The 27,317-nt window shown below is 35.1% G+C and overlaps 2 protein-coding genes and 1 long non-coding RNA gene across 4 annotated transcripts in view; 2 read left to right on the top strand and 1 right to left on the bottom strand.

Annotated features, from left to right (window-relative positions):
• Nucleotides 1-14,707, top strand: part of LOC107699027 (occludin) — a 15,239-nt gene extending 532 nt beyond the window's left edge. The window contains exons 2-8 of one of the 2 annotated variants that reach the window (XM_016500196.1): nucleotides 3,546-4,319; nucleotides 5,934-6,095; nucleotides 10,395-10,546; nucleotides 12,195-12,413; nucleotides 13,784-13,955; nucleotides 14,041-14,082; nucleotides 14,203-14,707. In XM_016500196.1, the coding sequence (XP_016355682.1) occupies nucleotides 3,567-4,319; nucleotides 5,934-6,095; nucleotides 10,395-10,546; nucleotides 12,195-12,413; nucleotides 13,784-13,955; nucleotides 14,041-14,082; nucleotides 14,203-14,301 (1,599 nt within the window). In that variant the 5' untranslated portion in view covers nucleotides 3,546-3,566 and the 3' untranslated portion in view covers nucleotides 14,302-14,707. Of the gene's footprint in view, nucleotides 1-3,542; nucleotides 4,320-5,933; nucleotides 6,096-10,394; nucleotides 10,547-12,194; nucleotides 12,414-13,783; nucleotides 13,956-14,040; nucleotides 14,083-14,202 lie in introns of both variants that reach the window. The other variant, XM_016500189.1, reaches the window with a different exon arrangement.
• On the bottom strand, nucleotides 9,151-18,181 carry LOC107699050 (uncharacterized). The gene is made up of 3 exons (XR_001635416.1): nucleotides 18,115-18,181; nucleotides 13,718-13,724; nucleotides 9,151-9,161 (listed from the first exon to the last, which is right to left on the bottom strand). It is a non-coding gene; the product is annotated as an uncharacterized LOC107699050 (long non-coding RNA).
• LOC107699042 (butyrophilin subfamily 2 member A2) overlaps nucleotides 16,209-27,317 on the top strand; it is a 13,057-nt gene continuing 1,948 nt past the window's right edge. Inside the window, exons 1-9 of the mRNA XM_016500205.1 lie at nucleotides 16,209-16,403; nucleotides 18,809-18,903; nucleotides 19,944-20,042; nucleotides 20,206-20,307; nucleotides 21,455-21,619; nucleotides 24,420-24,557; nucleotides 24,682-24,733; nucleotides 25,007-25,033; nucleotides 25,192-25,218. Of these exons, the coding sequence (XP_016355691.1) occupies nucleotides 18,841-18,903; nucleotides 19,944-20,042; nucleotides 20,206-20,307; nucleotides 21,455-21,619; nucleotides 24,420-24,557; nucleotides 24,682-24,733; nucleotides 25,007-25,033; nucleotides 25,192-25,218 (673 nt within the window). The 5' untranslated portion in view covers nucleotides 16,209-16,403; nucleotides 18,809-18,840. The remainder of the gene's footprint in view (nucleotides 16,404-18,808; nucleotides 18,904-19,943; nucleotides 20,043-20,205; nucleotides 20,308-21,454; nucleotides 21,620-24,419; nucleotides 24,558-24,681; nucleotides 24,734-25,006; nucleotides 25,034-25,191; nucleotides 25,219-27,317) is intronic.

The raw sequence follows: 27,317 nt of genomic DNA, 5'->3' as shown, positions 1-27,317 counted from the left end.
TATATATATATTGTAGCTACCAATACTTTTTAGCCTTTTATTCAAAATTCATTGTTGTTGTCTCACTTTAAAAAAACAAAAAAAAAACAAGAGTGACTAAAACTAATTTTAGTGTGTTATAGACACATGCAGCAGTTTTTACTAAGACATGCAAAGTAAACAATAACAGCTTTTGTGATCTTTGCTCCAAGCTAACCCACTTTTGGTGTCTCTGGAGTTTATACTTCATCATCTGCTTCAAAAATACCATATTACTTTTGTGCATAATATTGCGATAGTACCAAGCTTTTTGGACAAATACTGTGGAAATACCATGTTTATTACCATGGTAATGTTTTACTTATACAGTATACAGAGTTTCATGCTACAGTAATGCCACGTTTTCAAGGTTGAAATACCTTGCACTACCATGTACATTCCATGGTACATATTAAAGTACCATTGTGTTATGATGTGATGCCAACATTTTACCATGGTACTGCTACATTAATTAATCATAAATGAAATCAAAACTGTGCTGTGTTGGTAAATAAGAAAAGATTCTCTTGAGGATACCTGATCACTACAATTGTATCTGCCTACGTAGGCACCCCCGCTCTGGAGCGGCCCAGACAGTGAAGCTCTTGTGTTTTTCTATTCAAACCTTTTTTTTTTTTTTTTTTCCCTCAGGCTTTTATTACCATGGTGACCATGCAGAGTGCAGCCTTGACTTTTTGCTATAACAAAGGAGAGAAGTTGGGGGAGGCCGGGGAGTAGGTGAACACATAGTAACCAGATAAATGGCTTTATCTAGGCCTTGGCCAGGGACTGAAAGTGTAGTATGCATTCTTCTGTTGTTGTGGTTTTGCATGCTGCTGTAGATATTGAGATTTTTTTTTATTATTTTAAATATATTTTATTGAAGACATTTACAAATATGACATTACAATTGAAAACATAAGACATTATAAATTTGAATAATTTTTATTAAAAAAAAAGTAAAATATATATATTTTATATTATATTTTAAATGATATTAAATATTATATTTTATTGAAAACAGTAAAATCATGACATTACAATTTTAAGTATAAAGACATAAATTCAGAATTATTTAGAATATTTTTACATTTTAAATATATTTCATATTATATTTAAAAAATTTTAATTATTATATTTTATTGAAGACCGTAAAAATCAACTCGAAAGTCAACTTCAGAACTTCAGTACAAGGACTTTCATATTACATCTAACTTTAAGACTTTTTTAAAAACTTTAAAAATTTTGAGCATTGTGTCAGAAAGACACACCTGTTTTTTTTATGCAAAAACAAACAAACAAACAAAAATCAATCAGTGGATTGTGCTGTATTTTATTACAAATGTGTATTCACGGTAACATAAAAGTACAGCTAACGTTGAAATGTAACCAACATATTTCCTCCTATAGTGTTAGACATATTTTATAACATATTTTTGTTGAGTACTTTTTGATGCCTATTCTGTCTGGTTTTGCCCTGTTTGGGACCTCACCCCTGGAGCATATGATCTGAAATTAAACAAACGCCGTATTTGGCCAGAATTGAAATCTATGCATTTCAAAGTCAGTGCTGGACAATGGTTGAGATTGAGTTTAACTCCCACGGTCGGGCCTGTAAACAGCGGCTTTGTGTGGACAGACTCTGATCCCTGGTGCCGATGTCTCCACTATACTCTCTGTTGTTACCTCACACTGATGAACAGCACAGTTATTTCAGGCTTGTGGTTTCGGGTAACGTCATTTTGGCCTGTGTATTAATTGATGTCACTGCTGATGTGCTGATTTAAGACATTTAAAGGGATAGTTCACCCATGAATGAAAATTCCGTCATTATTTACTCACACTTGTCTTGTTCCCAGCCTGTATACTGTTTGTTATGTTTTCCAGGCTGCCCCCTAATAGTCGACAAGAAGAAGCTTGGTCGACCAAAATTTTATTAGTTGCAGAAAAAAAAAATCCACAGGAAGTGGTGAGGTCACGCAATCCGTGACGGACAGATCGTTAACGGCTGGATTTTGTAGTAATACAGTAACGTTACATCCAAACGCTCGCCTATCATTCATCGACCTCAAATATGGCTTATATCTGAAATATGTAAGTAGTAGCAACTTTACATGGCCGCTCAATCTAATGTTAACTTAGAAAAATGTGCGCTATTCAAGTGTCTGTGAGGAGTGTGAAAGCTGAACAGTAGCGCGCTCCCAGCATGACAGATGGAGGCACCGGTGCAGTCACTTGCTCTTAAAATACTCTGTCATTTTAGTCATACTATAAGAGTAAGAGATAAGAGTAATACATCTTTCGAATTTGTAAAGCCTCTACGTTTCTTTGTGTGCACTCACTATAACAACAAAACATTGCGCTTTTGTAAAATAATGAAAGCAAACAAGGATGCGCTTTCTGCCGCCTCGGTCTCTGTGAACTTGAGCGCGAAACTCCATGTATACTTGCCTTACAGACATGAAAAATATATCTATAAAGAGTGAAATGTCTACTTTCAAATGAAACAATTCAAATCTTAAAAAAACAAATATTCTCAGATTATGTAATCCGTATGAAACTTGCATGAAGGCGCATCCACTACTGTGGAGATGACGAGTCAGTGTCGCCAAATTTATCTCTTAAGCCGAAAACACTAGTTTATCAATAGATTATTAAAATGTTAATGCAGTTTAATCTTACTGCTTTTCCCTGACACATTCATCATCATTACTTCTGCCGGTGTGCTGTGACAAGTTTTATGCGTGCGCTTGAGTGCTTAGAGAAATATATTTAGCTTTTAGCTGTTGTATTTTCAAAATTCACGGGGCGGGGGTTGAAAACCAGCTCCTGAATGTGCAGTTTTTTACCTATAAAAAGTTTCCATCTCAGTAAAATGGGAGCGCATACAGCACGCCGGCATTAAAACGCCATTAAAAATCTTTATGAGCAAACGTGTCGCCCTCGCATTGGGAGTTCTGTGGAGAATCGGATATGTGTGTTTAGACGTAGGTCGGATGTCCAGATATCAGATGTGTATCCGATTAAAATCCACATTTGGAAGTGGCTCAGATCTGATGCAAAAAAATCGGATCTCGTGCGGGTTTTTGTGTTTACACGTGTGCAACAAATTCCGATCTGTGTCAGATGTGAGCGAAGGATCGGATTTTTTGTGCCAGTGTAAACGCAGCCTGTGTAAATTCATATGATTTATATAAAACTCGCATAATTTTTTTAACGTAATTTAATATTTCATTCATATTTTTTTTAAATAAAAGCATTTAATAAATTTTTTATTGAATAATTAAGGCAGTTTTTTTTCAATTAACAATTACTTAAATTTAGATCTGTTCCTTACATAAAGCTATTGTGTATCTTAGACTGGAATGCTTTTTTTTTTTGTCTTTTGATCTGTCTTAAAATATTATTTCATAAATTTAGCTTGTCTTAAACAGTAAATGAGGAACTTATGACATTTTCTATCTGCCTGTAACACCTGAGTGATGATATTCATGTTTATACATTCATTTGCTGCTTTTTTTTAGCAGGTCACTGGACGTCTTTGAGAGATGTTTGAGAAACAACCCTACGATAGTCCCCCGATGTACACCCCACCTTCCAATGGCTTTGGACCACCAGGGAGCTTCCAAGACCCAAGGAGTGAATTTGATCCCTACCCGCCAGCTCCAGGATCTTACTATGTGGGTGAGGAGGTACCACAGCATTTCTACAAATGGTTCTCCCCTCCGGGAATTGTGAAGATTATGGTAGGAACCGTTATAATCCTCTGTCTGGGAATCTTTGCCTGTGTGGCCTCGACTCTGGTTTGGGACATGCAGTATGGATTAGGTTATGGATCTGGACATTCTGGCTATCCTGGATACGGAAGTGGATATGGATACGGAAGTGGATATGGATACGGCAGTGGGTATGGATACGGAAGTGGATATGGAGGCTACTACAATTCTTACCCGACCCCTTACTCGGCAAAGACCAGCATGATTGCCGTCGCTGCCATAAACTTCATCATTGCTTTGGGGTTCTTTGCAGCCAGCTTCTCCAAAACAAACATGTTCCGCAGCAGGAAGTTCTACCTGGTGGTGCTTGTTGTCTGTTCTATAATGGCAGTGATTCAGGGCATTATAAACATTGTGTACATTGTAGGAGTGAACCCTATGGCCCAAAGCTCCACCAGCTCATACTACAACCCCATGCTTATGATGTGTCAGAACCTCTATGGCAGCAGTGTGACAGGAATGGGGGCCGGCTTTCCCATCTATAACCAGTACTTGTACCACTACTGCTACGTGGACCCGCAAGAGGTACCATTTAAAGTTACAGGATGTTTCAAAATGTCTTTAGACACTACATTAAATTTATGTTTTCTTTAAAGTCTACAATCAAAGGATCGCCACTGACCATAATTTCAACTCCCCCAGTGTGTCAATCCGTACAGGAAGTGCATTTTTTCATTAAGATTTTCAAAAACATTGTAAAAGAAATCTATTTGATTTGAGTGGTTTAATCCAAGTCCTGTGAAGAGATGTGATCACTTCATTCGATGAACATATAATTTAGGCTTTTAGTCACGTATAAACATTGATCAGCGCATCTAAATAGGGCTCATCAAATATGGCAAATGGATGCTCGAACACACTTGATTCTTGATTGACATGTGAAACAAAACTTTAATGGGTTTGGACCGACATGAGGGTGAGTAATTGATGACAGCATTATTTCCTTAAAACAAAATAAAATATATAGTTAATTAAATTATAATTATAGTAGTTCACTTATAATTTTTGTGGAAACTGTGACACATTACAATTCAACAGTTAACAGTAATATATATATATATATAATCAATTAATGAAGCACATCATGTTAAGATTTTTTTCCCCAGTATATTTCAGAAGTATAACCATATGAAAAAGTAGTCCCTCCTCAAAAGGACAATTTTACACCTCAAATTAAATAAAAAAAAATTTAATGGAAAGATTAATCCAAATGCTAAATATGAATTAGGCTTCAATTGTGAGTGCATTACTGTAAACACATTTTCTGTTCTTTTTTGCAAGCTAAGAAACTAAATAATTCAATGAAGAATCAAAGTAATTGTCTGTAGTAATCAATACATATTATGTTATTAATAGCCCAGAACTTTCATTTCAAGATAGAACTGATCATGAGAGTGAGATGATTATTGTAGTATACTAAATCAGTTTAGTATGATACATAATTTAAAGTGACGTGTAGCCATGTATGGTGTCCCATACTCTGAATTTGAGTAGAATAGTGAACACACACACACACACACTGTGAACACACACCCAGAGCAGTGGGCAGCCATGTGCTGCAGCGTCCAGGGAGCAGTTGAGGGTTTGGTGCCTTGCTCAAGGTCTCACCTCCGTTGTGGTATTGATGGTGGAAGAGAGCGCTGTACATTCACCTCCCACCTGCTGGTACTGAGACTCAAACCCACAACCTTTGGGTTGCAAGTCTGACTCTCTAACCATTAGGCTACGACTGCCTAATTTATGTATGCATACATAATAATCTGAGCACCAGAACGGCCAGGCATGAGTATAGTTTCTTCCCTCAGGCAATCCATCTCATGAACAGTTAACTTTGCAATAAACGTGTAATACCCAACACTACTTATACATTTATTAATTTAATACACATACCTCTTTTTACATTTTCATTTCCTTGCATTTGTACATAACACACCTGTACACACAAATACCATCTATTGTCTACTTTGTATATTGTGTTTTTTTTTTCGTCTTGTCACTGTCATTCTGTTTGTGCTGTGGAAGCTTCTGACACCAAAACAAATTCCTCGTATGTGTAAACATACCTGGCAATAGAGCTCTTTCTGATTCTGATCATTTATGTATGCATTGGACTTAATACTACAATTTTGTCATTCTCAGGCAGTTGCAATGGTTTGTGGGTTCATGGTTGTGGTGGCACTGGCTGTGGCGGCCTTCTTCTCCTATAGGACCAGAAGTAAAATCAGGCACTACGGGAAACCAAACATCTACTGGGATGGACCACTAATGGGAGGACCCGAGGGCAGAGATGTGGAGGATTGGGTGAGTTTATTTATCACCTCTTAGTGCATGGAGGAAGAAACACATGGTCACTAATTGAGTGGCACACCCAGATCAAAATGGCATGAAGTGTTTTGCCTAAGTATCAGGCTTATTGCTAGTCTTTGCAGCAAACAGCTGCAACACCAAGTACTTTGCAGGGGAAATGCCCATGCATTTAATTGTCCAAGTTATATATATAGGCTCTAGTAGCATCCCAGCAACCATCCATGGGACAAGCAGTTTAATTATTCTAAATAGTTTGTGAGAGTCAATCTAGACCTTTTGTTTTGGTAGACTGGAAGCGGTTTGAAAGTGTGTTTTGAAGTCATATATCCTTTAATAGTTTCAGTGGCCTGTGCGACACTGGTGATAATTCAGTCACAAGGTTAAATGTGTTGCTGATACAGTCTCTTTGTTAACAGCCGGCCTAGTTTCGCTGTGATTGATCATTAACCAAACTGAGAAAGTCAAGTGGCTTTTAACTCCTTGGGTGGATGACTATGAATGACTAAACTTTTGTAATACCAAGACAGTTAGAAAGCATACTTGAATTATCTTTTTTTTTACAGTTCGAATAATAAATTAAGTGTTTAGGTATAAACACATTTCTTAGAAGTATTTTTCAATGGCTGAGACAGATGTAAGTGTATATTACTGATTATTATATGTATATTTAAAGAGTTATTTATTTCAATAATTGACTTAAAAGGACAGGAAAATACATTTACAGTCTTAAAATATGTTTTGGCTAAATGCCAAATATGTATTGTATGTACAATATGAATATAATTTTAGGAAATATAGTTCTCAGATTGAAAATATATTTAGTTTAAACCTTCAAATGCCAAATATATTATTATATTATTAAGCCTTCAAATAAATTACAAAATGTACTTTTGGGTAAATGCAAAATGTTTTTAATATAGTTTGTACAATATAAATATATAGGTAGAAAACTAGAAAAAAATATAAAAATATGTTAAAATGGTTAAAAATAATGAAGAGAAAATATAAGTTACTAAAATTATATAACTAAAATATATTTTTGTATTTTATCTACTTTAGCAATACTTTTGGGGACATATTTTGAAATATTTTGGAAAAAAAAAATATCTGAATATATATTTTTGCCATGTGGGATTAGACACAAAACATCTGAATTTAGATGAATGTTTATTTACACATTATGTACTGAAAATGTGACAAAACTGTCAGTACATTCTGGGACTGAAAAAACTGTTCATCAGCCATGTGGGTATTGTTATAATCTAATGCTGATTGTTTTAAAAATAGCCAAATATCAGCCAATTTATCATCTTAACTAGTATAATAACCATTGTCTGTTCCCATTGCAGTTATGGTTTTATTTTTGTTACAGAACAGTGTGCTTAAGTGATACAGTACATAAGTGCTATGGAAGAGAACAGGAGTCATGTTGTGTGTGTGTGTGTGTGTGTGTGCGTGTGTGCATCAATCAGTACTATTGCATTATTGTGAGTCTTTCTTATTTAAAAAACAGAAGCAATTCAAGCAATAAAGGTTATTCAAGAAACAGACATTTTGTAATAAAAAGATCAAGGGAACTTTAATTTAAATATCATCAATTGAAATAAAGTCAGATGACTGTGTGTCTCCTCATAACAAAGAAAAATAACAGATGCGATATCTTTAGCGAGAATAAAAGTTACGCCTTCTTTCTTTGCGTGAACATTTGGGCGGTGTTATGCAAATCTTCCCACATCCTGATGTAGACATTTGGGGGCGTGTTAGAACACGCCGTTTTAGGTAGGCGTGGTTGACTCTTAACTTTTATAAAGAATATCTCTTTGGATTTGAGACTTTAGTCTTTGCAACTTTACAGATCTTCTTTATGCACCAAGAGCTTGTAACACTTCAAAGAGAAAGGAAAAATTGAAATCGCATCATATGACCCCTTTAATTGTTTTTCCTAGACAGATATACTAAGATTAAATGAGAACAAATTGGGACCTCCAGCATTTCAGAAGAGATCAAACACTGCTCAGATTTACTAAGATACCAAAGTTTGCAATCAAAAGTCAACTCAAACATCACATTTTTCCAAAATCATTCATAACTCTATAGCTCTGTACTTTTAATGTGTTACAATTGTTTCTATTTTTAATTCTAGGAATTTTAGAAGACATGTCTGAGACGAGGTTGATAATTAAATAAGCTTTAAACTGAGAATACTGAGCTAAAAATGAGCAACCTCTAGTAAATCTTTCGTCCGGGTCTACAGGTTGTTAATGAACCCATAGCTGGTGGTGAAGGCTCCGTTGGGGTGGGGTTTGATTTTGGATTAAGTCCACTGGAAACATAATTACTACCATCATGAGACTGGTCTGCCTCTCTCTGCCCTGGTGCTTTCAGTAAATCTATGAGCTCTGAAAGCATTCCAAACACTCCCTTTAAGAACATTTCATTCCTTGCCTTTCTATCTCTCCTTCTCATTTTTCTGGTGCAAAAGGAGGTCACGAGCATGAAACGTCCCTCTTTTCTGTGTTCTCAAGCATTCTTTCCCTGCTTATGTAGCGTGATCATGGATCAGTGGTGGCAGTAGCTCATGCAGGGAAAGCATTGTTGGAATTCCTGGATGATTTGGCCTCTTCTACACAGTGGCTTTTCCCCTTCTCCCCAGCTGCAGGGAAATGCTCCTCCACCCTCTTTCCTGCTGCGTCCTCCCTTTTAACACACACACACACACACACACACACACACACACACACACATATACCTTCACGCAAAACCCCTTCAGAACAAAACAAATAATTCCGCTGACACGCACACCTGACTTCATTGTTTTAGCATTGTACTGCTCGGAATTGTTTTCCTTATGGTTTTTACTTATATCCATACAGCCACTACTTCTTTCACCTTTTTGCTTTAGAAAAAAAGTATTATAAGTCATATTGTGCCAGAAATCTAAACTATTGGCATTGTGTGTTTGTCACAAAACATTGACTTACATACTGAGAACATCCTCTGAAATCAAACTTCAACAGGAAGAGCAAGACCACTTTAGCTTCTTATTCCCTGCGGTCTTTCCTGTACAGTAGCAGAAGGAAGATAAAGTCTAAACAATGGATCTAAAATGGTTTCTGTGTTGCTATAATGTTCTGTACACAATGCAATTTCGAAAGTCTGCGATCAAGACAGATTTATGATGTTGTTAATAGTGTATTGTTTGTGCATTATAGTAATATACATAACAGTTACTTACAGTCAGTCATAAGCTTTTACAAGTAAAATTATCTGTTATTTTTTACGTTATATTAAGTCACTTTTCCAAACAGATTTTTAACATTTTATTTTTCAGATTTACACTGCTGATCAAAAGTTTTTAAAGAAAATGTATGTGACAAAAAAAATCTGTTTCAAATTAATGTTATTTTAAACTTTCTATTTGTCAAAGAATCCTAAAAAACGCATTGCTTTGCACACAAGTATTAAATGCTTTTCAACACTGATAATAATAAGAAATGTTTGAGCACCAAATCAGCATATTAGAATGATTTCTGAAGGGTCATGTGACACTGCAGACTGAAAATAAAGATTTGTCATCACAGGAATAAATTACAATTTGAAATCTATTAAAACAGAATAATAATATTAATATATAATAATAATTATAATAATATTTCACAATATTGCTGTTTCTACAGCATTTTTCATCAAATAAATGAAGCCGTGGTGAGCTTCTTTCAAAAACATTTTAAAAATCTTACCGAGCCAACCTTTTGAATGGTATTGTATGCTTAAATACAGCACCTGCAGAAAAACAGATTGTTGAGTGATAAAGAGTGTGAAGCCATTATGATTACACATTTATTTCACATTACATTTATTATTACTGCGTATAACTGCATTGTATATCAATCAATGCAATACAAAAGTTTCCTCAAGGCTTGGCAGCAAAACATAACAGTTTTTGTCCAAAGATCACAGATAGTGTGGAATATGGTCATGAAAAACTAAAATATGTCGATTTTTGCTAACATTATAAGCAGACCTGAGGGAATTATTTAAATGATACAATAATGTAAGACCCTTAAAGATGCTACTGTTCATCAAACAAAAGAGACTTAACCATTTCAAATTCATGTTCAAATATCTGTTATCTGCTTTTAGTTCTTCTCGCTTGCTTTATTGTTTGTGATGACTTTTCGCCTTTCATTATCTGAAATATGTTGCTTCCTGATGTTTTGCACGTCATGCTCTCTGTTCAGATATGAATCAATGTTTGCAGACTTTGTACTAAACAGTTTGTTCCTTTTTCAGGTCAACCATGTACAGGATGGACAGAGCGTGCAGGAGGCATCCATGGTGTTTTCAGAGAAGATGGCTCCTGTTTTGGCTTCGGCCCCCAGTGTCGGCTCCATCCCCCTAAAGACTGGCAGTTTCTTTAACTCTGAGTCCCACAATGTTATCGGGTGAGTGAGTGAGTGATCCGACCCTGGGATAGCTGGAAACTTTCAAGCTGAGCTCCATGTCAACAGGAGCTCAAATATTGCATGTCCCTGCTAAGGAAATGCTGGAGCTTACTTTATTGCTTAAGGCCTTAATAAGTCATTCCAGTTTTACATACTGTACACTAATGATCAAAAGTTTGGGGTCTTTTATGCTGATCAACAATGCATTTATTTGATCAAAAATAGAGTAAAAACCTATATTGAAATATTTTTACAATTTATTACTACAGTGTTCGTTGTCACATGATCTTTTAAAAGTCATTCTAATATGCTGATTTGGTGCTCAAGAAACATTTATTATTATCATTGTCAATGTTTTTTTCTGCATTTATTTGAAATAGAAAGTTTCTGAATAATATAAAGCTCTTTATTGTCACTTTTGACAATACACTTTTGACAGTTTAATGCATCCTTTTTAAATAAATATATTAATTTTTTTTGTTATCTTAAAGACCCAAATTTTTTGACGGCAGTGTATAGTTACTCCTGGTTCAAACTAGTCAGTGGCATTTTTTTTTGTGACCTTGGTTAGCTGATGTTAAATCATCAGTGCTACTGTGCTTTCAATAGTTGTCTGGATCATTAATCTGCCTAATGGTCTAGCCATTAGTTTCATGAAGTCAGGTCAGATTACACCAAATATGATGTGTCTTGGCATGAGATCAAACTTTCTGCATTTTTTTAATCAGATGTTCTTTCATTATAATTTGTTTTTAAATTATGTCTGTCCCTCCTTGTCCCTTGTCCTGTTCCATTTTTCTATAGACATTGTTGGCAAAAATCCCTTTTAAGAGTAAAAACTATGTAAAAGATGATTGGCCACCCATTTTTTTTTTTTTTTCATTTAAGAAATTTAAAAAAGAGTATTCTGTAATTTGACCTAACATGTTTATTGGAAAACACAAAAACATTACAATGAAGGGCAATGAAGAAAACATATGGCTTATTAACACAGTGAAATGTGAGACACCAACCAGACATTTGAAATTAATGAGCAAATTACATTTTCTCTTATTTCTGTCAATGCTATGTTTAAGAACAGTGTTTAGTAGCCTAAATATCATTATCTCAGCTAGAAAAGCATTGTACTTATGAAGCGTCCTCACAAATATTACTTCTAATATGCATTTTCTCATTCAGTTCATTAATTTTCCTACAATAACTGCACAGTCTTGAACCTATGGAAGTTTATTTCCACCACGGAATAAAAAAATGTAAAATATCAGTTTATATCTCACAATTCAGACTTTTTTTTTTTTCAGAATTGAGAGATATAAAATCAGAATTGCAAGAAAAAGTCAATTGCGAGGTTTTTTTTCTTAGAATTGTGAGTGTACATCTCACAATTCAGATTTTTTTTCTTAGAATTCTTAGATTCCAAAAAGACAGAGAAACAAAAATAGGATTCCGAGATGTAAACTCGGAATTCTGAGAAGAAGAAAAAAAGACAATATTGCGAGATTCAAACTCACAATTGTGAGAAAAAAGTCTGAATTGTGAGATAAAAACGCAATTCGTTTTTTTATATTTTTATTCAGTGGCAGAAATAAGCTTCCATATAAACCATTTCTCTTTTTGGATAAAGTAGTAACAATTTTTCCACCCACAGTTACCCTGAGCGCTCTTTTAGCCGCCCATCTCACTCCACATTCCCATCTGGAGAAGTGAGCTCCAGCCCCTCCGACCAGACAGACACCATCCACAAACCGTCCGCCTCCAGGGGCAAGAGGCGCAGGAGGAACTCTGAGCTGGACGAGTCCCAGTACGAAACAGAGTACACAACGGGAGGAGAGACTGCCAATGATTTTGACGAAGATCTATGGACACGGTGAGGATTTGTTGTGGTTCAGGCTCAGGGTTAGTAGCGCACTCCTAATTTTTTTTGGGAGATAATCATCTCTGGTAGGCATGTCCACACGCTAACATAATAGACTAAATTTGGGTTAATGTGTCAAAGGTCTTTGCATATGTATGCATGTTTATATGTGTTGTTTGATGTGATGAGTTGAAAAACAGATGTGGTTTCACTCATTGTTGGACCACGAGAAGAAAATCAGGCCTCATTTGTTAACATTACTGCATTAACTAACATGAACTAACAATGAACGATATATTTTTAGAGTATTCATTAACTTTTGGTAAAGTTAGTTATACTTGTAATGTTAAAATACTTGTATTCACTGCATTATGGCTAAATATTCTCACTATTTTGCTGTTTTTTGACACAAATTAAAAATACTGGGTTGAAAGTTTGAGTGGCCACTTAGTAACAAGTTGACCTTAAAGAGTTAAGGCATGGTCACATTAGCAAAATTTCAGTGTATGCTGGTACATATTTCACATTAGGGAATTACTCCAAATAGTGGTATTTTACATTAGCAAAAATTTGGCAAATGGAAGTATTTCACATAAGTGAATTTTTTTGGTAAATAGTAGTATTTCACATTAGTAAAATTTCTGTGAATGATAGTATTTCACGTCAGCAAAATTTCTGCAAATGGTTGCATTTTACTTTAGCAAATGTCTTGGAAAATAGTAGTATCTCACATTATTGAAATTTCTGCAAATGGTTGTATTTCACATTAGAAAACTTCTTGGTGAATTGTAGTTGTTCACATTAGAGAAATTTGCTAAACTTTTCAAATTTGCAAAATTTTGGCAAATGGTTGCATTAGTGAATTTTTTGACGAATGGTAGTATTTTCACTTTTTTCACTTTATTGAAATTTTTGTGAATGGTAGTATTTCACATCAATGAAATTTTGGTTTGCCATAGCGTTTCAAATTAGTACAATTTTGGCAAATGGTAGTATTTCACATTAACGAAATTTTATGAATGGTGGTATTTCAAATTAGCACAATTCTAAATACCACAGACCATTTTCAAACCAAGCAGCTTTTTGTTTGTCAACACGGCAAATTTGCATGACCATCTTGAACTAACTTGAAATCTGGATTTGGAATATTTATGCCCTCACTGATTGTGCATATTCCTATTCAAATGTCTGGATTTAGCTGGTGAATTTTCATGTGTGCACCTTTACTCGGTTCACTCCAGAGGGATTGTTGCTAAAAAGTGTTTCTGTCTATCCGTTTCTTTGGATAAAAGTTTATTAAATAACCACTAAATGACTATTGATCTAATTTATCTTAAAGCTGAAAATACAAGTTGACTGCTTTCTGTTTCATTCCCAATCAGTCTATATCCAGAGATCACATCTGATGCCCAGCGACACGAGTATAAGAAAGAGTTTGACTCGGACCTCAGGACCTATAAGGAACTGTGTGCCGAAATGGATGACATCAACGATCAGATAAACAAACTCAGCAGAGAGCTGGACACACTTGAAGAGGGCACGTCCAAGTACCAGGTGAGCGACTGAAACATTTCAGATGACTACTTCACCTCCCTGTTGTTCACATCCATATGACTTTCTTTTTTATCTCACATTACAGGCTGTAGCCGAGGAATATAATCGTCTCAAAGACCTAAAACGGGTGAGTCATGGTGATAAAACTGAAGTATGACTAAACATCTGACTCATGTTCATAGTAATAGATGCTCTGCTTTTTTTGATGCTAATATGAGGCTTTCTTTCCCCTATTCTCTCTGTTTAGATGGCAGATTATCAAAACAAGAAGCACCAATGTCGCAAACTGCGCCACAAGCTTTTCCATATGAAACGAATGGTTAAGATCTACGACCGCAGTCAGTAATAATGAGCTCCATTAAACCACGACACCTGCTCTCCTTGTTAAACACTTCTGCATTTAACTGACAAAGCCTTCAAATGACTGTGTGACCAAAGTTGCCCGAAACTGCTGTAACCATGGCTTCACCCAGTGCTTATGATTAACCTGAGCCCTAAAGATGATTGGAAACAAGGACCAGAGATTCCGAAAACCGGTCCTTCCAAAGTCTTTCCATTACCTGGAACTTGTTCTTTCACTGGAAACATCTGCTTTTTTTTAGAGTGAGTGACTTCATATAGCCTGTAAAATGCCATAAAGCATAAAAATATTGTTGTTCTGTTTTTTTGTTGGGTGCGGTTGTGAGTGCTAACTTCAAGGTCAGCTGATTACAGCGGTGCATGTGTTTGTTGGAGGAAATGTACTTTGGACAATCCTCTCCAACTGAGTAATTTGCACCTGCATTGGCATCTACGCAATCAGTTTCCTTGTGTATGACTGTAAATGAGTTGTGTATTTTATTGTCTGTAAAGGTGTAACTGTGGGGCACTGCTTGTTTTCAAGTCAGAAAACACAAAAGATTTCGTTTCGAGGTGTGCTAGAATAGTTCCCAGAAACAACTGATGTATTTAGTTGGGCAATTGTGTCCTAATGGTTAGAGAGTCGGACTTGTAACCCAAAGGTTGTGGGTTTGAGTCTCGGTACTGGCAGGGATTGTAGGTGGGGGGAGTGAATGACCACAACTGAGGTGAGATCCTTGAGCAAGGCACCGAACCCCCAACTGCTCCCCGGGTGTCGCAGCAAAAATGGCTGCCCACTGCTCTGAGTGTGTGTTCACGGTGTGTGTGTGTGTGTTCACTACTCACTGCTGTGTGTGTGCACTTCGATGGGTTAAATGCAGAGGACAAATCCAAGTATGGGACACCCTACTTGGCCACATATCACATCACTCACTCATTTAAACATGCAGACCATTACAGAATATTCTCTTTTTTAACAACTGACTGCCTCAGAAAAAGAAGAAATGGAATTTTAAATCACAAAGATATTTGATATTCAATTGTATATTCAATTTCATATTCAATTGTAATTTTAAAATCGAGTTTGGAAAAAAACAAAACCTTACTAATGGTGCACTATGTAAATATGAAAATGTATGCAAATTTGCAAGGGTTCTGTTCATTTCGTTCTAGATGTTTATATCTCATTGCATTTGATTCATTTCAAAATGTGATTTTCACACTATTTAAAACAATAATAGCTGCTTTTATCTCTAACTAATCAAATATCTATGCAAGATCAAATATTGAAGTTCTGATTGTTTTGTAATGTTGTTATGGACAACAAGTAAGTTTTGTTCAGTTTTTTTTTTTACTCATGTAAAATATTTTGTACGAAAACATTTAAAGTGGTACAGGGCGTTCATTTTCGGCTGTTAATGAGATAATGCTGTTTGTTTTTCTCACGTGCATAACATTTATTTTCATCTGTACATATTTGTTGTCCTTTCTATTTTCAATAAAGTTTTGTATTTTAAATTTTACATCTGTTTTTAAAAGTATAGCTACGGCTGTAGTAAAGCGTATTTAGAGGGTAAAGTTTGGTTTTCTTTTATTAATACAGAACAGAAAGAAATGTAGTGGTTACAATTGAATTTAAATAAATTACATTTGAATTTAAATAAATTGAATATTAATGTCTTATATGAGATCATGTATGTATTTACTATAATAAATAAAATACATTTTTCGGTTTACGACGGTAGAGATTTAAGTAAACGGAGTAAAAAAAAGTTAGACAATAGTACCCTCTGCTGGATGTCTTTTAAATAACAAGGCAAGGAGAATAACTCAATTTCGGTAATGTTACGGAAACATACGATAAGTGTTTCGGTCTCGTTCGGGAACGTTACGGAAATACACGATCGGTAATCACTCCGCGACAAAAGGCTAATAACTAAATTACCAAGACGTGTGAACGCCGATTGGTCACCACGAGATTCACCGCACTCCTGTCCTGACTGCTGAGGCGAGGGCATTCACTGAACCAGCAACGACATTCACAAGCATCAAATGAGGTTGTGATGTAGAAAAACTTTCGGAGGATATTTCGAAAGGTTAAACAGAAAGGTATGTGACTTACATCTTAGTAAACGTTATATTCTGTCATTGGCAGTGGTGCACCTGCTATATTTAATGACTTTTGGATATGCGCACACCTGCGTAGCCTAATATTATGACTGCATTGCGCTTCTCTGAGTTTGGAGTGTATTATGACGTCTTCATTCATCATCTGCTTTTTTGTCATCTGGAATAACGCACGTTCTGCATAAACCTAACGGAAGTATAAGTAGACTATATTATTTGGGTTTTCTAAATGATAGTTTTTCTCAAATTAAATGGTCATATTAACTATGAGTTTATTATTATTGTTATTATTATTATTAATAATAATATTAATTATTTGTATTAATAAAATGCAAATACATGATATTGTTATTTTAATGACAACGAAGGATTCTGTCTTCAGCAGCTTTTTTAAACTACATCCAACACCACCTACTCACTCTTGCTCAAAAATACACACAGGTCTGTACTGGTTTAATTCGCTTAAAGGATCAGTGGGGTTTCGAGAGATCTGCACCTTGTGCTCCTTCACGTGGTTTGTGTGTGTGAATCTGTCAGTAGCTCTTTAATCTGTCCCTGTTCCCGACCTGACACGTGGCTTGACAATGCCAACACAGACTGAAAACAACAGCGTAGACAGAGAGTTTGATTAATTGTTATAAAACTGTACCGATAGATGGAGTGGCTGCTAATGCGTCTTAGTGGTTGCTAGGGTGTTGCTATGCAGTTTAGTGAGTGTTCCGGTTGTTTCTAGGGTGCTGTTGATGTCTTTTAGGGTACAAAGCAATAATAAATGTATTGTTTATTTAAATATTTATATTTAAAACTGTCAAATGATGTGGTGATATTGAATTGGTCCTATGTTATTTTCCATTCTGTTATATAAAAAAAGAAAGCTTATTAGGTCAATACAAGACAAAGGTCTGATCCAAGTTTGGAGGATGTAACTCTAGTCTGACAGTTTTTTTTTTTTTTTTTTTTTTAGAATAATAAGCTTAAACACACCACCAGTTTTTCTAGCCACTAAAATAAATAGTTACCTTGTGCACATACTTCACTTTAAGGTACTGCTGATCAGTAATGAAGTCAGTGTATGGAGTTTGTGATCTATATGGCAGTGCATTTTTTCTCAGTGCACCATGTAAATGTGCAAACTTTCGTCTCCTTCATTAGTCATGTTCATTCATCTAAGTCAGCAGTTTTATTTGATCATAAATGGATAAAAGTGAGCTAATTAAGAGCCTAAATAAAACATATTGCACACCAGAAGAACATGATTGGGCACATAATTTAGTAAAGAGTATAGCGGATCATTAATAAAGCTTATCAGAGTCCAGACATGTTCATTCAATCAACAAGTAGTTAATCATAAAAAAATGCGAGTAAGCTGAAATAGTTTCTTTGGTGACATTGCACTGCTGTGCCAAACAGAAAACAAGTGTGTGTGTGTGCACCAAACTAACATAAAATTAAGGAATTTACATATTTCATAGTGTTGTATGCGTGGTTTCCTAGGGATTTATGACATAGTGTCAATCCATTTTTATCAGTGCATAATGTAAATGTACAAATGTATTTATAGGAGACCCACTGTTTTCTTTCTTGTTGTCTAAAAACAGGAAATAAACTACAGTTAATCTGAAAAATGCATGCAAGACTACAATGAAAACCTGGGATTAAAATCGAATTGAAATCTGGAACTAAACAGAAAGACTAAGGTGTAATACAAGACTTCTTTGCCTTACAAATAGTTGTCGAAAGCAAAAATGCTACAAAATGCACACATTTGTTGAAAAAAGTGTGAAAAAAATGTGCATTGCATGTTCGTTTTTTTCCCTTTCAAATTGATTTTTTTTTTTTTTTTATCTCAAATTGTCATGATGATCATTTAATTTGTAATTTAAAATGTTTCATTAAATTAGAAAAAATGTGAAATGGAAGCTATTTCACTGGTGGTCTCAGACATTTGGGCTATGTTGTATGTATATTGTAAGCTGCTTTTTAGCATTGGTGTGTGTGAAGATTTGGGACTGGAATAAGGAATCGACTGATTGTCGAGGTGCTCTGGCAGGTTGTGTGGGTGTGCTGGAGAAACGCTGAGAAGACGTGCTGATTCAGCACCATTACATCCCACTCTGTCCCCTAGCGTCCATTAAAAGTGCTCTCTCTGCTTCCTTGGGTCTCTCTGGACCTGTACCCACTGTCGTAACGAGCCAATCAGAGCAGAGCCGCAGAGTGATCAAAAAATAATGCGTTGTTGCAGGTTGAGTCTGTGTTGAGTTTGCTGAGTTTTGAAAGTAAGGCTTTTTGCAAACCCCTCCCATCTTTCACAGCTGTTACACTATCTTAAACCTTTGAAATCTCTCTTTTCCCATCTTTTGCTGTTTTCTGCATTCCGTCTCTTTCAGATTTCTAATAGGGTCACATCAGCCTGTCCAATATGATGAAAGATTGCCTTCAGTTTCTCATTGAGCCAGCCAAGAAGCTCAAGTTTCGTCTGAAGGTACAGTGGGTCATTCATTCATTAATTCATTCATTCATTCATTCATTCATTCATTCATTTGTTGCATCAGAGGACTTTTTTTTCAGTAATTCAGTGAAACTCATAATATCAGGGTGGGGTTTTTTTTTAATTACAGGCACTTTTGTTAAATATTATATAATTGTGTGTATTTGGGATAGGCTGCATAAAATGCTAGCTATGAACTTCAACTATTTTTATCAAAACAAACTTAGTTGTGGCGTCATTTACACCACAACCATCAATATTTCCTGCTAATAAAGTAGTGTACTTGTTTATCAATGAGACATAATGAAATGTGAGACATGTGGAGTATGAAGAAAATAAGAAAAATTAAGATAAATATAATTTGTGAACAGAATATATTTTTGCCACTTTTATACTGAATACAGTAATTTACAGTCAAGCCAAAATTGTCAAAACATGAAAAAATTGTGAAAATATTATTTAATTATTTAATATGAAAATATGATATACAGTAATTGTATTTAGAATAAACTACATAAAATGTGAGGCACAACTACAGGCTTTTTTGTCAGACGAGTTGACTTCTATAAAAACTAGTTTAATTGTGGCATCATTTTCATCACAATAATTTTTCCTGCTTCAAAATGAAATATAAGATGTGGCGTGTGAAAAAAAAAAGAAAAGGAAAATTAAGAAAAATATCTCTTGTATACTTGAATAGGATATTTTAATTTCTTTGGATTTTTATTTTGACGATAATCAATTCCAGTCGAGCTGTAACTGTTGAACTTGTGCAAAATTTTTTTTAAATATTGTTTAATTATTTATTAAATATGAAAATATTATTTAATTGTGTATTTAGGATAAATAAAATGCTAGCTATGAAATTAGTCGGCAGTTATAATCCAGCCCATAATGTAACAATACAAAATTTGAAATGTGGTGGAGATGCTCATGACTTTAAGAAAAAAATAATAATATAGCATTTATAAGTTTAGCTATTATATTCCTTGGTGGAGCTTTAGTTACTCCATAATTCCCAAATGTCTGTGCAGGAGACGCGGAAGAGAGTGAAACATGTAAAGAAAGAGCCATTAACAGAGAGTCAGCTGTTTATAATGGAGCTCGCGCGATTACTCAACAGGATCTGTCAGGTAAGACAAATATATTGTTGCATTGTACCTGCTGTACCTGGCTTTTCTCTAGCTGTTTAGAATCAGGGTCAATAAATGAATCCACTACCATCAACTACATTTCTACACACATTTGCAAACTCTGTTTATCCCTGTTGGAAGCTCTTATGCTGATGTCTTTCAGAGGTCAGATATTCTGGCTCACATCTGGACCGGAGAGGACGTTTGGCCTCCGCACACCTGTCGAGAGTTCATTGTGGAGACCGCCAACATCCTGGAGATGAAGGTTAGAACCTGAGCTGAAATGAATCACAGGCAGCTGAATTTACTGAATTGTACTTCAACAAATTCAACACACTTATATGTCCTGTTTAAGGTTTATATCTTGTAAGCTGCTTCATCAAGACTAAAATAGAATTTTCTGGAAAATGATTATTCTGGGAAGAAAATTATAATAAAATATAAATGTAATTTGCTATGTGTATGTATAACAATTTATGTGTAATTCATACTGAAAAATGAAATTATTCATATTTTTATGCAAACATTATAAAACATTCAAATCGGGGAAATTCATTTGAATTCTACTTCTTAGTTCAGAAATGTAAAAAGCATTCTCAGCTCATTTCTGAATGATGCACAATCCTGTTCCTCAGTAAATATAGTCGCCTTCCTGTATTCATTTAGCTGCATCCTACAGGAGACACACTCTGTTTTTCAGACAGCTGTTGTTTCTCAGGATCTGCATGGCTTTAATTACAGGCTGATGTTGGTTGGTTTAGAGCCGTGTGTTATATTTAGAAAAAATCCTGCTTTAGAAACAAACTGCCACCAGTCCCCATAGTAACCAGCTAGTCTGTTTCTATCAGGCTGACTGACAGCTCCAGTAGCTTAAGGGTTTAAAATTCTGTCAGTTTTCAAAGGATCAAGCTCTAATCGTGGTTTGTTTTTAAGTTCTAGTATAGTCCACAGTACTTTTGTGTCCTTGAGCTGTAGTTCGCTCCATGGTGTCCGCCTCGTGGATTTAGTGTACTTTTAAAAAAGCTTGTTGTCAGCACATTGCATCTGAGAAATCAAAGTAATTGATTTTTCAGACACGGGCTGTTTATTAAAAAGGTCACTGCATCATAAATGTCAGCTCAAGGGGCTCAAGTTATTGAGGCAATTATTTTCAGAGTTACTGATATTGAATCAAAAATACTGTATGTTGTGAAATTTAACAGTTTTGAGGGATTTAGATCAGAATGTCTCTATATGTGGTTATTTATGTCATAGAGATGATACAGGCATTCAACTGGCCAGATGTAGTTTATATTCATTCCAAAGCCATGACTAGAGATTTCAATATTCAAAAGCACCATAAAAATATCATGCAAGTCCATAACTTGCATGCTATAGTCCAAGTCTTCTGTTTTTTTTTTCTCATTATGCAGGAAAATATTGAGAAGCCCATGCACGTTTATGCGGATCTGCATCCAGAAAAGCGGGACTGGAAGAGTCATTTACTGAGCATGCTGGAGCAGGGTGGAGAATATGACATGGGCCCGTACAAAAGGATCATTATGGACTGGACCAGAGGACAACGCAACAGACACCCAGTGAGGAAGATTCAGAAAATACATCTGCAAATTCACCACCAAAACTAACTTCATGAGGCGCATTCTGGGATGTTTTTCAAACAGTATTGAAAATGTTCATACGTAACATGGAGAAAAAAATATATATATATATTAGAGCTGTCAAAATTAATACGTTAATAACGCATTAACGCAAATTAATTTTAACGACACTAATTTTATTAACGTGCGATTAATGCAGCGCGCACTTTCAGGGTTTCCGCGGGTCCTTAAAGTCTTAAGAGGTCTTAAATTAAGTTGTATCATATTTAAGGCCATAAAAAGTCTTAAATGGTTCAAGAAAGTCTTAATTATGATTTCAAGAGGTCTTAAATTTGGGGAGGGACAGACAAGAATTGCGATATGGCTTAATGTGACGATTTCATTGAATAAATATGAGCGCTGCACGTTTCAAAGTCCGGTGCTGGGCTGCTTTGTTTACAGTCGGAGAAACCGCTATATTTCTGCCATTCCGACAGCGCCATCTGCTGGCAGAGAATGAATCTGCATTTTCAATGAGCCTGTCTCCTGTTTTTGTTCAGACCAATGCGAACATCCACCCATGTTTTTATGCAGCAAACACGCAGTTGTAAATGTGAACTGGTAGATCGATAAGAAGAAAATGCATTATAAAAATCTAAACAATTAAGCCAGTGAAATATAGTTATATGTTATTTAATTAATATAATAATTAATTGATGATAATTGTTTAAATTAATATAATAATTGAGACTTTTGACTTTTTATTAAATTTCTTAAAAATGGTTTAAAAACTTTTTGTTTTTGTGAAAACCTGTATCTGAATTCTTTATGCTCTATGTTGAGTATGGTTTCACTAATAATAAATATACATTTGCATAAAGCACCCATATTTGTCCATGCCCATGTTGATTAGAGTATTAAAAACTTGAAAAGTATTAATTTAAGGTAGATTTAGACAGATAAAAATGTACGATTAAGTTGCGATCAATCACAAGTTAACTCGTGACAATCATGCGATTAACTGCGGATAAATATTTTAATCGATTGACAGCCCTTATATATATATATATATATATATTAAAATAAAAATATAATAATATATAAGTCTACAAATCCAATTTCAGACATTTAAGCATAAGCCTCTAGATCAAAAGGTTTGTATAATAATATAATCAAGCATGTACAAACTTTTGTCTGGTAGTGTTTTTATAGGTCTCTATATAGCAAATAAGTTTATATCCATAAATACATTAATGGCTACATTTTCTCAGGATTAATTGTTTTGTGAGTTTGTAATTTAATATCGGTCCATGCTGTAAATTAAGCATCTTACTCACTCTATAGGTCTTAGTCTCGGGTTGCTCTCTGATTAAGAATTAAGATATTAACCTTGCTATGATCCTCTTGTCAGACGGGGTTAATTACAAACGACCTCACTGACTGACCTGAGAGAGACATGCACAGCCCGTTAAGCTGTATAAATTAGACTTACCACTGATTTCTATTGTTTTTCAGGTAAAATAATGACAGATTTGCCAAACACTCACAGCTTACTGCATACTACATGGTGTACACTATAGACTACCAGGGTTTTTGCGGGTCTTAAAAAGTTCTTAATTGGATAGTTCACCCAAAAATATAAATTCTGTCATAATTTACTCACCCTCAAGTTGTTTCAAACCTGTATGAGTTTCTTTCTTCTGCTGAACACAAAAAAATATATTTTGAAGAATGTGAGTAACCCTTATTTTTAACAGTGTACTACTTTTAAAATTGTATGTAAATGAATCTTGATTTGAGGATGTTAATATATTTAAATTGTAAAACAAGACAAAAATACGGAAGATTATTTTTTGCAGTGCATGCAACATTTAATGCCATGCCTTTATTTAAGACTTTCTGCACTTATTTAAAGGGATAGCTCACCCAAAAATGAAACATTTTGTCAGAATTTACTCACCGTTGTTCCAAACCTGTGAGTTTCTTTCTTCTGCTGAACACAAAAGAAGATATTTTGAAGAATGTTGGCAGCACTTTTTTCATACTATGAAAGTCAGTGGCTACCAGCAACTGTTTGGTTCTTAACTGGCATTGATGGTTCCATGAAGAAACTTTAAAATCCATAGAACCTTTTCATTGCACAAAAGGTTCTTTAAAGTGGAAAAATGTTCCTCATATAATTAAATGTTCTTCACACTAAAAAAAAATGGTTGTTTTAGGAAATGTTCACTGAAAGGTTCTTTAGGGAACCAAAAATTGTTCTTCAGTGGCATCGCTGTGAAACCTTTATTTTTAAGAGTGTATGCATTATGCAATAATACCAGAATAAATGCAGTTTACACTTTCATATACAAAATTGTTAAACAGCCTAAATATCATGGTTGAGGCAGATGATTTGAAATGCCTTAACACTCTTCAGGGAGGTCAGCCTTCAAATGGTTAGCTATTAGCTGTCACACATTAACCTGGATACGAGAAAGCATTTAAACATCAATAAAATTACACACCTTTAAGTCTATAGGGACATGCATCCTTTCAATATAGCATTACCTTTCTCATGCCTAATCAATAATTCATTCATTCGAGTCGTTTTTATTTTCTTAGGAGTAATTTGTGTGTAACTCGATATAAGTAAATACTGTTAGTGAAGTATCATCTCTCTTTCTCTCATTACAAACAAATCCACTGACCTGCATTTGACACGTGCATAAACACAAATGAATGTTTTTGGAAACTTTGAATGTGGTTGTTTCTAAAGTGTTATAACAAGCTATGTTTTCTTCTGGTCTTTCTCTCTCAGCATGGTATCTGGCCGGGTGAGGCGGTGTTGATGATGCTGGATGACGTGGAGCTGCAGTGGAAGCGGGGTCACCTGTCACACCTGCAGTCTGCCTTGGAGATGCTCATAGGGGTCGTGCTTGGGGAACATCTGGACAAGGTTGTGATGCCTCTAGAAACATAAACAAAATTCAAAGACTTTCCATAAATTCAAAAATAAATTACATTTTTTATTTATTGAATAACCAGCACCACTGACATTAAGCACATCTGTGTTTTTGTAGGAACTCATTCCAAGACTGTGGCTGGTACAAAAACAAAAGACCAAGAAGATCGGTGAGAAGGCAATGACATTAATGTCCAAGAATTGATTTTGAAGGATAGTTAACTACAGATGCTGTTAGTGATTTCTGCTCCAATAGTGGCACCATTGGGAATTTCAAAAAAGAAATACCAGATAGTCTGGTATTTTCTTGAATATATTTTATACAATATATTCCAAAAATCACATACAGCAGTTTTATTAGTTTAGACATGAAGTTGTTTATGATCAATGTGTCTTGAATCGGCTTTCTGATAATCTCTCTTTCTATCGCTGATCTTCTTTAGATTGCACTGGCTACATTCCACACATAGGTGAGAGATTATAGGTTCATCATTCAAATAATAAATAATTTAATGCCATTTAAATGCATTGACATTCAGCAGCTATAGTCATCAAGGCTGTCAAAGCAATAGTTTCTTTTATTTCTATTATTTATGTAGTAACACGGAAATGTTGCTTTTCTTTTCAGTGTGGAACTGGATATGTGATGCTGCAGGTATGTGTCACAGTATATATATACAAACACACACTCACACAAACACACGTTTACTTAGCTATCTAAATGGGGACATTACATAGACTTCTATTGTTTTTATATACAGATAGTTATACACTTTTTAACCTAAACCCCTACCCCTAACCCTACCCCTCACAGAAAACTTTCTGCATTTTTACAATTTAAAAAAAACGGTTTACTTTATTTTTATACATGAGGACGTCCCCAAATAGAGGTTTTTGGCAATTTTGTCAGGTTTTGCTCTCACTTTTGGGTACACATTTGTCCCCAATATATGATTAAGTAGGTACACACACACACACACACACACACACACATATATATATATATATATATATATACTGTATATACACTCATTCTAAAGTCTGATCAAAAATACAGTAAAACAGTATTATTATTAAAATATTTTTACATTGTTTTATATTTGAATATATAGTAAAATGTAATTTATTCCTGTGATGCAAAGCTGAATTTTCAACATCATTACTCCAGTCTTCAGCGTCACATAAATCATTATAATAATAATATTTTGTAGAAACCTTGATGCTTTTTTTTATAGGATTCTTTGATTAATGAAAAATTCAAAAGAACAGCATTTATTTAAAATATAATTTTTTTGTAATATTATAAATGTCCTTAATATTACTTTTCACTAATGTAACTTATCCTTGAGGTTTTAAGATAATTAATCATTTTATTATATATACATCTATATATATAATCAATCAAACAAATGAGACAAAAATATTTTCTTTGTCATTTGTTTATTCAGGAAAATTATCCAATATTACATATCTGTGAGTGGTAAAAGTATGTGAATCTCTAGGATTAAATGTTAATTTGAAAGTGAAATTCGAGTCCATCTGTTCCGAGCTGTTTTCAATCCGTGTCATTGCCTGCCCTGTTTTATTTAGAGAAAGGATCTATAGGATCTAAGTCTGATCATGTTTGTGCAAGTGAATCATGGCACAAACAAAGGAGATCTCTGAAGACCTCAGAAAAAGAGCTGCTGTTGCTCATCAGGCTAGAAAAGGTTACAAAACCATCTCTAAAGAGTTTGGACTCCACAAATCCACAGTCAGACAGATTGTGTACAAATGGAGAAGTGGTCGACCAACAAAGATCACTCCAAAAGCAAGACGTGTAATGGTCTGCGAGGTTGCAAAGGACCCCAGGGTAACTTTTAAGTAACTAAAGGCCTTTCTCTCACTGGTAATATTAATGTTCACAAGTCCACCATCACATTTCTGTCATGACAACTCTCGGATGGATTGGCATGGTAATATACATGACAATGTTAATGTATTTGGTCTTGGCGGAATAGATCTGCTACGCTGCTGCTGCTGCTGCAGCAGAGCAAGTACTGAGACTTGCTACTGCCAATACATCCACAACATGCTGCTGTGAGGATGTTAGAAATATTGATGCTGCAAATATGACATACATGAAAGAACCCCCATATAGCATACATGAATCACCTCGTAGCAGATCTATACAGGTGGAGCTGGGGAAGGTGGGGGGTTTCTGAAGCAAGCTGCAACTGCTACTGCAAGCACTAGTCATATATTTGAATGTAGCGAGCTCATTGGCTACCGATACAGGAGAGAACCAATCAGCTGTGCCATGTGATAATGATGTCATTAGGTCAGATTGAGTTAGACCTATCGGACTGTGCCATCTAGAGTTTCATGCCAGAACTCTGTGTACATATACAGTATCTCACAGAAGTGAGTACACCCCTCACATTTTTGTAAATATTTTATATCTTTTCATGTGACAACACTGAAGAAATTACACTTTGCTACAATGTAAAGTAGTGAGTGTACAGCTTGTATAACAGTGTAAATTTGCTGTCCCCTCAAAATAACTCCACACACAGCCATTCATGTCTAAACCGCTGGCCACAAAAGTGAGTACACCCCTAAGTGAAAATGTCCAAATTGGGCCCAAAGTGTCAATATTTTGTGCGCCCACCATTATTTTCCAGCACTGCCTTAACCCTCTTGGACATGGAGTTCACCAGAGCTTCACAGGTTGCCACTGGAGTCCTCTTCCACTCCTCCATGACGACATCACAG

This window comes from Sinocyclocheilus anshuiensis, unplaced genomic scaffold, assembly GCF_001515605.1.
Source record: "Sinocyclocheilus anshuiensis isolate Anshui unplaced genomic scaffold, SAMN03320099.WGS_v1.1 scaffold477, whole genome shotgun sequence".
Classification (NCBI taxonomy): domain Eukaryota; kingdom Metazoa; phylum Chordata; class Actinopteri; order Cypriniformes; family Cyprinidae; genus Sinocyclocheilus; species Sinocyclocheilus anshuiensis.
This window is presented reverse-complemented; position numbering and strand designations above follow the sequence as displayed.